Genomic DNA, 13,893 nt, shown 5'->3' with positions numbered 1-13,893 from the left:
TTCCTACAAACTACTGCCAAGCTTACTTAAAAGTCTTTTAGGCCAGTACAGAATTTTACCTGCAAATCAATTAAAAAATAGTCAGTTCTCATGAAAGACTGGGGTTTATGAGGCTCACGCAGGAAGAGGCGGACTCAGCTCATGGTACAGCAACCCTCTCAAGGAAGAGCTTTGTTGTAAGGCATTAGTCCTGCTGCAATTAATATTCCGTACCTGGGGAATTAGGTAGGATCTGGCATTCCATGAAGGTGTCTGCAGTGGTACATGGCAGCAACCTCCTCCAACCCCACTGGCCTCAATGAGTGGCAATGACACTGAGCACCAGATCCTGCCCTCTTCTGGGCTGCATGGAGGAATATGGCTGTTGATTTCAGCAGGTCAGGCTCTAAGGAAAAGCCAGTCTGAAGGGAATAATATTCCGCCTCTGTTCTCAGATGTACCTGTGACATCAGGGGACTGACAGTGGAACAAACAATGTAAATGAGATCTAATCAAGCCTAGTGAATCAGCCTTATCACCAGAATTGTCAGTGTGCACTGACCATGCCAAGTTTTTCATGCCTGAGAAGATACAGGACAGTTAGTAGAAGGGATCTGTCAAATGCAATATTGCCCCTCTGACCTGTGATGTCTTGTGGTGGCAGAGTCATCCTAAGATGAAGGACAGGATGTCCTTCTTGGTCCTCTGTGACTTAAGGCCATCACGATATGGTCTGAATGCTACTTAGCACCTTGCACTTGGGCAACATAAAAAACTTAACATTGCTGAGGTCAAAAAAGGTATTGCAGAGAGTCGAAGGAAACCCTTGAGCAGCCAAGACGATGGCCACCGCAAGACATGAGTCTGTGGGTGGAGTCTGGGTTGCACAATACATCCCATGTTTCTTAATTACACCATGCTTCTTCCTAACTGCTTACTGCATGGAAACAATACACTGGTTGCCCTCAAGACCTACACCTTACTTCACTGAAATGATGAAGGAGATTTAAAACTGTCTTGTTGTACTTCATAAACCCAAAGTTGAAGAGCTTGGAAGGTAAAAACATGTATTGGGGAAGTGAGCAAGGAAAGGGAAATGCAGGTTGAATATTGTGAAAAAATTCCAACTGGAATGCCAAGTAACCTGAGTTTCCTGAGGGAAAGAGAGAAAAAAAAATACATAGACATTTAATTCCAGACTGGACAAAATCCTGGAAAATACACCATTGAGAACAATCCTGTCCTGTCTGTAGGGCAAATGACCTCATCCATACTGGAAAATCTTGAAACATTTTGATGCCTAAATGAAGTTCCCAGCAATATTCAAGTATCTCATGGAGCTCAGGAAGCAAAACAAGTCAGATCTTTCAATGCAGAAACAAAATTGCTAACTCCAGTCCAGATTCTGCTCTAAACAATACAAATGCAGAGGATCTTAAGTGATGTAACTCTGCATTTACTTTGACTCTACACCAACAAAATAGATTATTTGCTCCCCTGCCTCATGTTTTCTGAAGTTTCATTAGGTTATGCAAGCAAAGCCTTTAGAAATGAAAAGCACTACAAAAGTGCTGATCATCATTGTTCCTTTCTAAGAAAAGAGGGTGAAAAAAGGCAAGAAGTCTGAACTTCATGCTACAGCTAAATAAAACAGTGCTCCAGGACTTCCTTAGATCAAAAATTCTGTTAATGCAAAATTCTGCTTAAACCCCACACAGCAGCAGCAATATTCAAAACATCACTTTTATATTCAACATTGATAGGAAAACAAAGAGAAGTAAAAAGATTCTTCCCATATTTTAGCATATTTTTTCTAATACATCAGCATTTCCATCTCAAAAGTGCTTTCAAAGCACCTAAAATCTAACTTGCAGAATTTGCTCCAGGCAGAAACTCTGCATGGATTTTTTCTCACTGTATTTAGTCAAAAATTATAAGTAAATATAATTGGAAAAACAAAACAACACACACAACAAACAACTGAATGTGTGTTTCAAAGCACAATTCAGTACAAACATGCTAATTCACTGGGGTAGCTCTTCAAGAAGAAACTCAGCCTCAGAACCACACCCATTTTAGGCTGATGTCACAATCAAATAATCTTACCTCTAGGGCAGAAATATTGATGTCATTTGTACTAAGTGTCACTGACTTCAAAGGATACACAAAAATTTGCAGTGCATAAGGGCTCCAGATTTTCAGTAAGATTTTGAAACACCAAAAGAATCAAGACAAAAAGAAAAAAACAAAGACAGCTAGGTATGAAGGCTCCTCTCAGCATCATTTGTCTTCTCCAAGTTGCATCTCCACTGTTCCAACAGTGTTACAACTCTCTGCTTGCTCTGCATCGCTCGTGACCTTGGTGGCAAGGTTGGTCTCCTCAGAGCTACTGATTCTGCATGGCATGACCAGTAACATTTATTAATGATTCTTCCTCACTGACCTGCTTTGTTAATATGGTTGGTGTTAGCTTAAATAGTAAATCTTTGCTAACTCAGGTCTCCTTCAGCGGGACTCCTTAGGGAACAATCGCACAAACAGCTGTCCTGTTATAGAAATTTTTTACAACCAGGTGGCAAAATACTGGCCCAGGTTGCCCAGAGCGGTGGTAGATGCCCCATCCCTGGAGACATTCAAGGCCAGGCTGGACGGGGCTCTGAGCAACCTGATCTAGTTGAAGATGTCCCTGCTCGCTGCAGGGGGAGTGGACTAGATGAGCTTTGAAGGTCCCTTCACACCCAAACTGCTCTATGATTCTATGATATCTGTCAGGGCAGCTGCCTTTAGCAAGGCTGGAGTTGGAACTTCTGTGAGCAAGATGAAGGCAACCATGGGAAATGGGATCATATATTAAGAATATAGAAAATCTAAGTCTGCACCTTTTTTTACATATTTCAGGTAAGTACCTGCAAACTTTGATTCCACTCCAGTCTGACTTGGTGGTCCATGCATAGAGGTAAGATTCAAGCAATACAAGTTACATTTTATTAAGAGAGTAGGAATCTATATAATGTCATTTATAAACTGAGAGCAACAGAGGACAAATATTGCATTGGCTTGGCTTCAGTCCTGAATTTGTCTTATATTTTAACTCCTATCTGAATATAGCAGAGAGAGAGATGGCTAATCTTCAATAAAACGTATGCTACAAAATCTGTTAAGATAACATCACTGTCTAAATTCCCTTGTTTTAAATGACTTCACAAAAAATAACCCTTCCCTGTCTTACTCATCCAGACTCCAAACTCAAATCCAAGCACTTTGTGCTGTACCACAGTAAGAGAAGTCACCTCATAATGCTGGGAAGCAGATAGTGGACATCACCGACAGTCATAGGATCTAGTTCAGCACGTCAAAGTCAGGCCAAAAAGGGATGAAGATGCAAAACTATATGCCACACTTAATATTTTGGTGGATGCCTATAGAAAAGTGGAGAGATATAACTGGTGTGAAGCATAGCAGCTATGAAGCTGCTTCTATACAGGTTGTTCTGGTAAAGAAACCACAACACAGCACAGCTGAAATGGACTAAAAGTGAGCTAACTGTTGGATCTTAAAAAAATCCTCAAGAAAACGTAATTTTGCAGTGATATATTCTTGGTGCTACACTTTTTAATATTTGCATTAATGATGCATTCAGATTGAAAGCTAGTTTGTTTTTTGGGTTGTTTTGTTTTGTTTTTCTCAGAGATATACTCTTGTTTAAACCAAAATGATATGGAGGCTGTCCTATGACCCATGCTACAGCAAACTTCAGACTAAATAGTCAGTGTTCTCTGCTGACCTTATTATTGCCTATTCTACGAGCCTGCGACATGACATGTAATCACTCTCTAGTAACATTTAACACTGCCGTGTTCCCTCTTTGCTGTTCCTCTGTTACCTCATGGTGAGGCATCTGTTCCACTCATGCCCCTTATATCTGCGTGTATACACTGGATTAATACCTAGCACACAGCTTGTCTCTGTTTGAGGATTGACCTGTCACGTATCCACATAAGCACAGCAAAGTCACTGAAGCTTTACATCTGGTAAGAGGAAACAGAGTGGAAGATGTAGCAAAACATCCCTGAGCAGCTAAGTTGCCGGTGAAGAAGAGAGCTTGGTGTTGGACAGAAGCAGATGCCCCTCCCTAGCCTCTCCCCAAAAGTTACACTTCTGAAAAATATTTTAGCTAAAGAGCATGAGAGAACTAAAAGGTTATTTTTGCATGTTTTTCTGCCTGGGTTTTTTCAGGTGTAAATTTCAGGAGGAGGAGGGAAGAATATGTATAGATGGCGGAAACAGACAACATAGGCTCAGGAGAGCTGCCAGACAGTCTGGGGTAAGTATCTCCTCCCTGGAAGTCTCTGGAGCATCTCAGATCTTCCCTGTCCCCTGTAGCTCTTCTCAGCTACATTTTCTCCCTATAGGCAGAAAATTATCCTGACCTTAGTCTTCCAGGCAGAAAGCAGAGAGTCTCACTTCAGCTGTCAGACAAAATAACATTTATTGGTCACCATCTGCAGTTCTTTTCCTCCACCTCCACACAAACCTTTCCCAAGAGTTTCAAGTCCCGGTAGTCAACTGGAACTATCCTCACCAAAGCCCCTAATGACTTCTTCTCAGCCAATCTCAGAACTGTGACTGCCTTCATACTCCTTGACCCATGGGTTGCCTTTGACTGCCAGCCATGTGTCCTGAACCATGACTGTCCCTTAGGTTCAGTGACTACAGCTCTTCCAAGAGCTCCTCCTACTTCTTTAGCTGTTTCCCCAAGCATTTGCTTTGAAGGACAGCTCTGCATGGTCCCACAGTGCTATGACTTTAGTGCTTTTTCCTTCTCTGTCACCTCCAATTTATGCATTGATCGTCTTACCTGAAAAGTCAGCATCAGCCATTAACATGCTAGCAACTTGCAGATCTCCTTTGCACCTATCTCCCTTATGGATCTCCAACCCAAAATCTCAAAGGCTTCTCTAAGATTTCCTCACAGGCAACACAGAGCCATCACCCTACACTCAATGTTCTCCTCATCTTGATGGAACACTCCTCATACTTCTGACCTGCACACCCAGCAAACACTTGTCCTGACCAGTCTACAGGTGACGGAAAATATTATGGCCACTATTGGCACAGGACACATGGCAAAGGATTCTGCGGCAATTTTGTGTGGTGCTGAGACCTTTTTTCCAGAAGGACAATTTTTTGTTTTGCTTTGCTTTGTTTTTTTCTGAGACAAAATCAGAAGTTGTTAGGATCTGAGATTTTTTTATCGAATAATCAAATGCTCTCTTCATCACACACATACGCCTCCCCCCAGTTCAAGAGCTCTCCAGATTTTCTAACCAGCCATTCAAGGACCATAATTTCAGGAATTTTAGCATTCCCATGAGACAGAAGGAAAACAAGACAGAAAAATAAGGAGAGAAAGCGAAAGAGAAGGCATTGCTGAAAATTTTGCTCCTTTACTGAAGGGAGCAGCAGTATTGTGCATTTATTGAGTACAATCAATGCACGATCAGAACTAAAGATGGCAGCACAAACCACATGGCTACCCCATAACCATGGAGAGGGTTGACTTCTCACAAAGCACTTTGAATCAGGACCAAAGCCTCAAGATTCAGAGAGATGTCTAAGTCAGCAGGCTGCTTCATGCTGTGTTCTCTTGGACTCATACCCTTCTGAGCTTGGCTTAGCGGTCCTACCCAGCCAAAGGGAGCTCTGAGTTACTGCAGATTTCATCTATAATTCCTGTACACTGCCCATTTTAATGAAAAGTTTCACCTTGCCAGCACAACACTCTTTAAATTGACCATCCTTGCAATACTTGTGTCTTTTGATCTGCTGCCTCTCGTAAAACTGGCTAACCTTTAAGTTCATTATGTTCTCAAAATTATTGCTATGTTCTTAAAATCATTGTTGTGCATTCACAGAATGAAACTATTCACTAAATTAGTATGTCATATCTGAGCTGCCCATCTGCAAATTTCTAGTCTTCCCATTTAAGTGGAATTGACTTGCCATGGCACAATGGATAGAAGATCAATAATTACAGACCCAAATTCACCATAGATTTGTTAAACTTCACTTCCTGCTGTCATGCCCTCAATCGTTACGGTCAAAGATAAATCCTGGCAATCTGTTCTAGCTACATTATATATACTTCAGTCTTCCAAACATTCAAAGAAAACCAGCTGGAAACACTACCCTTACTGTTATCAGTGAAGGCTGTATCCATCTACATAACTGTGCCCTCAAGAGGTTACAGACAGCATAACTTTCACCTCAGTTGTCAGTTCTTCCAAGCCATCCGACAGAAATATCCATGAAGCATGTTCTGAGACACTGCAGCAGCCGTTTGCTGGCCATGGACTGCAGACCACTGACAGACACTGCAGAAATGGCTGGCCTTGGGCTGTTGGCTACTTCTTGTCACCCACTACCAAATTGCCTTAGAAAAGGCTAAAAATAGCATTGTTTTTCATGTAAGCTATTGCTAAAAAGGCTACAGAGCCGCCACATGATCATGCATGGGAAAGGTAGCAGTTCCCATAACTGTATATGGGAGGAAAAGTCTATGTTGCAATCTTCCCACTAGTAACAGAAACTCAATATGTATCATCTCAGAGTCAACTTAAAATGCATGTATGCTCTGTAGCCAGAATTATCTGAAACAGCAAATATAGACTAAGTACATAAGATCAACCCATATGTAAAGAGCCCTCCTGACATTGCGTGGATCTGCAGTTTCTTGCAGGTTCTGCCATTCAATTTTTATGAGAAGAGATGATTTATGGTATAAGCACTCATGAATAATTCACTCCTGAGTTGCCACATACAACTTGGGGAAATCCCAGCTGTAAAACCTTGGCACCGTTCAGGTACTGCAAGCTGCGCTACTTTTATACAGGTGTTATCCCACTGACCTACTTGGAGTTACTCCTCCTTTGCACTGCTAGAAGAAGAGGATCAGGCTGTTTGCTTACCACCTCTAGTAAGCAAATCTCTCTGCCACCTCTTCACAGCAGTAAAAACACTTCCAGTGTTTCAGTAAGTTAGTTTTAGCAGCCTTAGTGCTTTGGCTCACCACAGCTTCAGGGGCCTGTACGTCTCACCTACTCTTGAGCCTCCCATAATACTCCATTGTCAATTGGCTCAGTTCCTCATCAAGTCCATGTTTTTAAATCATGTTGACCAAATTACTTGCATCCTAGACCAATGGAACACCACTAAAGCCATAAACTAGCTACACTGACCATGTCTTTATGCTTGTTTCTAACTTCAAGAGAAATATGGTTTATTCCAACAACTAATTCTCCACAACTGGAGTAGGTGCCACAGAAGGGTGTTAGTGCACATGGCTCAGACAAAAAGACAGTGAAATGACCTAGCCAGCTCCTTACCCTAACATGGAGAATTAATTAATAGCATCACTCAATGGGCTCTTTCTTCATGTAAAGATAGGAAGGGGTTCTTGACCCCATAATATTAATAATTTAAAAATAAATAAATAAAAACCCACTGACTTATGAGGGTTTTATTTGGTTAGATATCCGAGTGGAGGCCAATCAAAATGGCAATCACTAAACTACCACTGAGCCATATTCAAATCACGCATTGTGGCATGTAACAAAACCTACAACTGTAATACAGGGAACAAAGAGCTGGCATTCCCAGTTAGTAAATAAAGTGAACAGCTTGTGGCTATCTTGACATAAAACAACCTAATAATTATAGTGCATAAGTTAGACATCTGAATAACTGTAGCCATGTCATTTAAACAATTAAACTGTATTGATTTATAGCAGTGAAGGATCTGATTAAGGACGTAAGGATCTGATCTTTACCCTAATATGTCCCTTCAGTTCATTCAAATTATTGGCTTTTACCACCTTGTCTCTCCCTCATGTCCCTATGGTTGGGTTTTAAGCAGGTTAAGAAACGGTGGGTTTTCACTTTGTTCATTTCTTACACACTTCCAGTAGCACTGAGTGAAATGAGAGACGACCATAAAAGCCAGTAGAGGGGAAAATTAGACATGCTGTGTAACTAATTTCTGAACTGTAAGCAAAGTTGTTGGCAATTTTCGTTTCATATCACAAGTTCACATTTCTTTGAATTGTCACCTACCGAGGACAAGCACTACCTGCTCTCATCCTTTCAGATGGGATGGGATGCTGCCTGGTCAGCTGGGACAAGTTCCAGGGGTGGTCTCAAGGGACCTCTCGCCCCCTCACACAGGAGCCACCATCCTGCCTCGGAGAAGGGTGCACACCTCGAGCCCACACCAGTGTCACGGGGAAGTGGGGTTCCTCCTGCGTCCCCCAGCCAGCTTGCCACTGCTGGAGCGGCTGTGTTTGCTGAGGTGGCTGTAAGCAGACACAGGCATAGGCAGCCCTGCTCCAAAGGCAGGCAGGGGAGCACAGCCACGAGAAAGGGGCCAAATGCAAATTAAAACCAGATGAGCAGAGCCAGCAGTTGGGAAGAGCGGGCTGGTTAAAGCACAAGCCTGTGATGGGTCTAAGTGAAAATAACCAGACCGAGCAGGCTTGCAGAGTGTCACCGAACCAAAAATCCCCTTCACCTCCTGGCTGCCGGGCAGGAACTGTGTAACAGAGCAGCCTTCAAGAAGCAGCAGCTCCCAACAGAGTTAACTCTCCAGCAGCTGCTGCACTTTCAAATTGTCAGCCAGATTAAACACAGGAATGAATGCCTGTGGGTCACAAAGCCGAGGGAAGGGTGAAACAACAGGGTTGGTTTGCTGTGAAGTGCAGAAACTATTCAAAAAGCTGGAGCCAGGGCTCCCCGTGGCCAGGAGGGAGCTACACCAGCACCGCCTGGCTGGGGGCTTGGCACAGGGCCCTTTCCTTGCCTCAGTTGTCCACCTCAAGCGGGACAGCATTTGAGTTTTTGTCTTGTGCTTCCTTAGGGCTGCAGACTTGGGATGTATCCAGACTGTCCTTGTGAGGCAAGTTTCTGTTTGAAGGGGAGAGAGGTGGGGGACCCACTGCAGCTTGCTCCTCTGCGGCATGAGCTGGGGTGCCTGGCTGGGACCAGACACTGCAGGGGACCTCAGACGCTGGTGTCTGTGCTGCCCCAGCACCCAAAGCCCAGGGAAATATGTCCCCTTACAGGGCCAAGCATGTGCAGGCAGTGGAGCGCTTGCACCAGGCGAAAGTGAGTGCCACTGAGCCACATGTCACCGATGACAAGAGAGTGATGATTTACTGGGAAAACTGCCCTATAAAAAACACGCTTGAGGATCCTGTTTATTGTCTCACACCCTTCAAATACTCCACAGTTACAAATACTCCATACAATTACAAGCTAAAAAAAGGATGGGAGGTAATTAGCCCACACGCTGTCTAGCCCATAGACTCAACAAACCCACGGCACCATCAGCGGACAGCATGGGTCAGACAGTGCAGCGGGGCTTCCCCTGGGAGATTGTGGGCCACCTCCACCAGGGATAAACAACCCTCACTTCAAATTTGGGCCATGGACTTGTTGCCAGATCCACACAGCTGCAGAGAGCAGAGGTGGAGGGAACTGTGCTGGTGATGGGAGTAGGAAGGAGAAAGAAGAGACGTTGTTCCCGCATAACACAGCCTCTCCTCTGCAAAACCACAGTGCTCCATGGAGTTCTGCAGCCCCCATGCTTCTCCAGGTATCTCCAGTCCAGCTGAGCTCCACTAGAAACTACAGCCCACAAAACTGGTGCAAAGATGCTGGCCCACAGATGTCAGCTTTGAATGCAGCTCCCAAAGGTTGCACAGCAATCGATCAGGGACTAAATGCAAGAGTGATCACAGGTGGCTCTGCATCTTTGGGCCACATTAAGACATCCAGAAAACCAGCTCAATCATCAAGAAAGCCAAGTGATCTCCCTCGCTAGCAGGGAGTTTGACATACCCCCTCCACTTCTCAATGTACCAGGAGAGTCTCCACACATGTAAACCTACAGCCTGAAGATTCCCCCATCCCCTCCCCACACAAGCACTTACCCCCCAGGAATTGGATGCCTCCTGCCACCCTGCCCACAGTCCTGGAGATGAGCTCAGACACGCAGCAGCCCATGAGTGCCGTCAGGGCCACCAAGAGGAGCAGCCCACAGCCCAGGCCCGTCACCACCGTGCAGATCCTCCACTCAGCACTTGGGATGGCCTGGAAGGAGGCATAGCGGCCACACTGCTCCACCATCACGGTCATCTGGCGACTCTCATCCCGCACCGGGTAGGAACACCTCCGGAAAGTGCCGAAGGAAACCGACTTCTCCAGTTGAGACCCCAAAAGCCAGTAGGGCATGAAGAAGCCCACGCAGGAGGCAGCAGCACAGAGGAAGGAGAGGAAGGCCCAGACCACACCAGCACAGGTGAGGCTGGAGGCCATTTTTGTATCTGCTCCAAGACCCCTCACGATGAGGAGATAGAAAAGCAGCTGTGTATTTTAGAGGAGGTTTATGGATAATCCGGAGTCTCTCAGCCTTGACAAATCCTCACGCTGGGAGAAGCTCGAATCCTAACAGCCGGCGGAATGTTTCCTCCCATCATGAAGACAAAGGTCCCTAATTAAATAAGAACACATAAAAACAGGAGAAGAAGGTAAGTTCAGTAATAGTGATATTAGAAAAAAATGTTTATCTGCCAGAGCATTTTTCCTTTCTACCACAGTTTTCGTGAGGACATCTCACTTTTCTGTCCCATCCTTGCAAGCAGCCGCTAGAACCGCTGTCAGTGATACTGGCTGCTGGGGATGGCGGGAGGGCGATGGGAGGCAGCCTGGCCAGCACAGGCTGCTGTGCACATCCAGGAGCACTCTGCAGCCACCTTCAGGGGTTCTCCGTGTACTTGCCTACGCACTTTTCTCCACCGTACATTTTGATCTTCCCCGTACTGATAGAGAAAAAAAAGGCAAGGTCTCATTTATCCTTATCTAGTCAGGTCTTCCTCCTGCTACACCTGGGGAATTCACTTCACGTTATAAATGGCCCCGTAGTTTCAATGTAAAAGTGCTTGCAGTGCCTCAGGCTTCTCAAGATCAGACCCCTGTGGTAGAAGACTCATTAACACACCCCCAAGAGAAATGTTACAAGGTGTCATTTTTTCCAGCACTCCCTTAAGTTGTTGGCATCCCTTTGTACAAGGAGCCCTTTATCACTTGATGTCCAGAATCACCAGCAATCCCAGCTCCAGGTGAGCTCCTGGTAGGTGAAGACATTACCACATCTTTCAGATTCACCCCCAATTGACCGAAAGCAGCACATTATTAAAACATAGGGGTCTCTCTTAATATCCTTGCTCACACTCAGCCCAGCTCCTTTCTGTCTTTGCCTCTTCCCTGTTCAAAATCCAGGAGCCTTAACCCCTCTGCATACTTCTCAGACAACTCCCAGCCTCTAAGCTCAGTACAAGCACAACTAAGTGCTTTTGAGTGTCACAGAAACCTGCCTGCTGTTTTCCAGAGGTTGGGGGGTATATTTCTTGTTAAATCCATGCTGGATCATTACTCCAATTGCATTTGTAAATTTATTATCATTTCTCACAGTTGCTGCCAAATTAATTCTGATAGATATTTACAGGGGCTTTTTTTTTTTCTAAGCATGATTAGACACTAATCAGTGAATTCAATTTATGTACAGGCAGTAAAATTAATACTACTTCAGTACAAGGAGGAATGTTGAGAAAGAGTCTGTAAGTGAAATTAAGCATGTGCACTACACAAAAGTTTGTTTACTTTTAAAACACTAAGAAAAATAAGTGTCTTCCACAATGTTAAAAAAGGCCCATGCTGCTTCTCAAGAAGTATATACCTATCTACTCGTAGCCTATCCAATAAATGCTTTTCAACCTGCAAAACACCAGACCCCTGGGGACAAAAACTTGGGAGAGGGGCATAGGGTGCCCACATCCCTCCAGAGGCATCTTCTGGAGAAGGATCTTGCCTGTGTCTTGGCTTGGCACCAAACGTCTAAGGCAAAGTGGGTCACACCACTTGTGGAAGATCATTACCAGATTCGGGGGAGGAGGTACGGCTGGAAATAGAGAACAACATGGAGGTTCCCAGGGGCAAGACCCTGCAAATCCGCCGACTCCGGCGGGGCAGCAGCTTTGCCTCCCCGAAGACTGCCAGCCCACAGCCGGGGAGGCAAACTCGCCCTCCGGCCCCGAAACCCCGCTCCCCGCCCTCCGGGGGTAGGAGGGGGCGGCAGAGAGATCCGGACACCCCGGAGGGAAGGCGGCGGCCAGGAACCAAAACTCGCCGGGGTGATGCGAGGGGAAGGCTGCGGGGCGAGAGGGCGCCGCGCCCGCGGGGCCGGGAGACTGGGAGGGGAACCGGGGAGGGTCGGGCTGGGGTGCAGGGGGTCCGGGAAGGGCAGCGGTTGGGAGGACAGGGGGTCCGGGAGGGGCAGGCTGAGAGGCGTAGGGAGTCCGAGAGAGAAAGGGAGATGCGGGCGGGGAAGAACTGGAAAAGCAGAGGCCGGGAGGGCAGGGGATCCGGAGGGCCAGGAGGACGGAGAGCCGGGAGGACAAGGAGACCAGTAAAGAAGAGCGGTCCGTGGTGGTAGAGAGATTCGGGAGGGAAAGGATGCGGGAAGGCAAGGGGATAAGAAGGCTGGGGATCCGCGAGGGGAAGGGAGTCTGGAGGGTCCGGTGGAACGGACAAGGGACGCGAACGGGCAGGGTGTCGAGGCGGGGAAGGGGATCCGGGAAGGGAAGAAGGTCCGAGGCAGGGTATGTGGCCGTGCAAGGTGGGTAAGGGTCTGGGAGGGGAAGTAGGTTCTGAGGGCTGGGGGATCCGGAGTCGTGCAGGGGATGCAGCGTACAGGGAGTGCCGGAGGGTAGGGGTCCCAGAGAGGAAGGGAGTGCAGGGGGTCTGGGAGGGTCAAGGGATACAGCTGCGCACGGATTGCGGGAGGGCCGGGGCCCGGGGGGAGCAGGAGGGGCTCGGGGGTGCCGGGATGGGTGTGGGCAGAGTGCCGGGGAGGCGAAGGGCTACTTACGGATACGCCGGGCGCGGGATGTGCCCGCGGTGACTGCAGGGAGCACATGGGCGCAGAGCCGGCGGGTGGCGGACGCCCCAAGCGACTCTTCTCGCGGTCCCGGCGCGGAGGCGACGCGGGCCCTCCGAGGCGGGCGGGACCGGGACAGGGACCCTCCCCAGCCCGGCTCGTCCTTCCCTTCCTTCCTCTGCACGTTCCTCTCTCCCCCCCGTTTGATTCCTCGGAAGGCAATGCACTCCGCCGCCTCTCCTCCCCCTTCCCCCGCCGCCGCCTCCCCGGGCGGGACTCGCCGCGGACGGCTCAGTTGCGGGGCCGCGGTCGGGGCCGGGGGGCCGGGAGGCGGCGGACGGGGGGAGGGGAGCGCCTCCCCGAGCCCTCCCGAGGCGGGGGTCCCGGTTCCAAGGGGTCGGAGCAGTGGGTGGGTCCTGGTTCCCCGAGCCCTCCCGGGGCTGGAGCAGTGGGTCTCGGTTCCCGTGGGCGGGAGCGGTGGGTGCCGGTTCCCTGAGCCCTGCCGCGGCCGGTCGGTCCCGGGGGCAGTGGGGAGCCCTGCGGCTGCCCGCGGGGTGCGTGGGGCGGTGGAGCCGGAGAAGAAAGGGCAGGAAAGGAGATGAGAGGAAAGAAAAGGAGGAAAAAGCCGGCGGGGAAGGAGTGTTAGAAGAAGAGGGGGAAGGCTGGAGCCCTTACATGGGAAAATATGGGCTAATCTGATGTTGTGCGTGCCGTAAGAAGTCTGTGTGTGCGTGTCTGTATGCGAGCTGCTGATCCAGCATTTTGATCGTAACAGTTCGGGAGCCGGTCTACAGCGAGAGTAAATGTGACCGGAGTACCAAGCAGCTCATCCCGGCTGGGTTAGGTCAAGCGGAGAGACAGGAGCTCCAGCCCTTTCCCAGAGTGTCTTAAGTGAGAAAGTTTTGGGGAGGGGTTGCCTTCTG

The 13,893-nt window shown here is 47.7% G+C and overlaps 1 protein-coding gene across 1 annotated transcript in view; it reads right to left on the bottom strand.

The window, feature by feature from the left end:
• The window catches only part of LHFPL6 (LHFPL tetraspan subfamily member 6), a 145,034-nt gene extending 131,837 nt beyond the window's left edge, over positions 1-13,197 (bottom strand). The window contains exons 1-2 of the mRNA XM_082074870.1: positions 12,962-13,197; positions 9,966-10,525 (exon numbers count right to left, since the gene is read on the bottom strand). Coding sequence (XP_081930996.1) covers positions 9,966-10,350 — 385 coding nt within the window. The 5' untranslated portion in view covers positions 10,351-10,525; positions 12,962-13,197. The remainder of the gene's footprint in view (positions 1-9,965; positions 10,526-12,961) is intronic.
• Positions 13,198-13,893: the final 696 nt, after the last annotated feature.

Source organism: Streptopelia decaocto (genome assembly GCF_964273445.1).
Source record: "Streptopelia decaocto genome assembly, chromosome: 1".
In the NCBI taxonomy this organism is placed as follows: Eukaryota; Metazoa; Chordata; class Aves; order Columbiformes; family Columbidae; genus Streptopelia; species Streptopelia decaocto.
The sequence above is the reverse complement of the archived record's forward strand: the minus strand, read 5'-3'. Positions and strand labels throughout refer to the sequence as shown.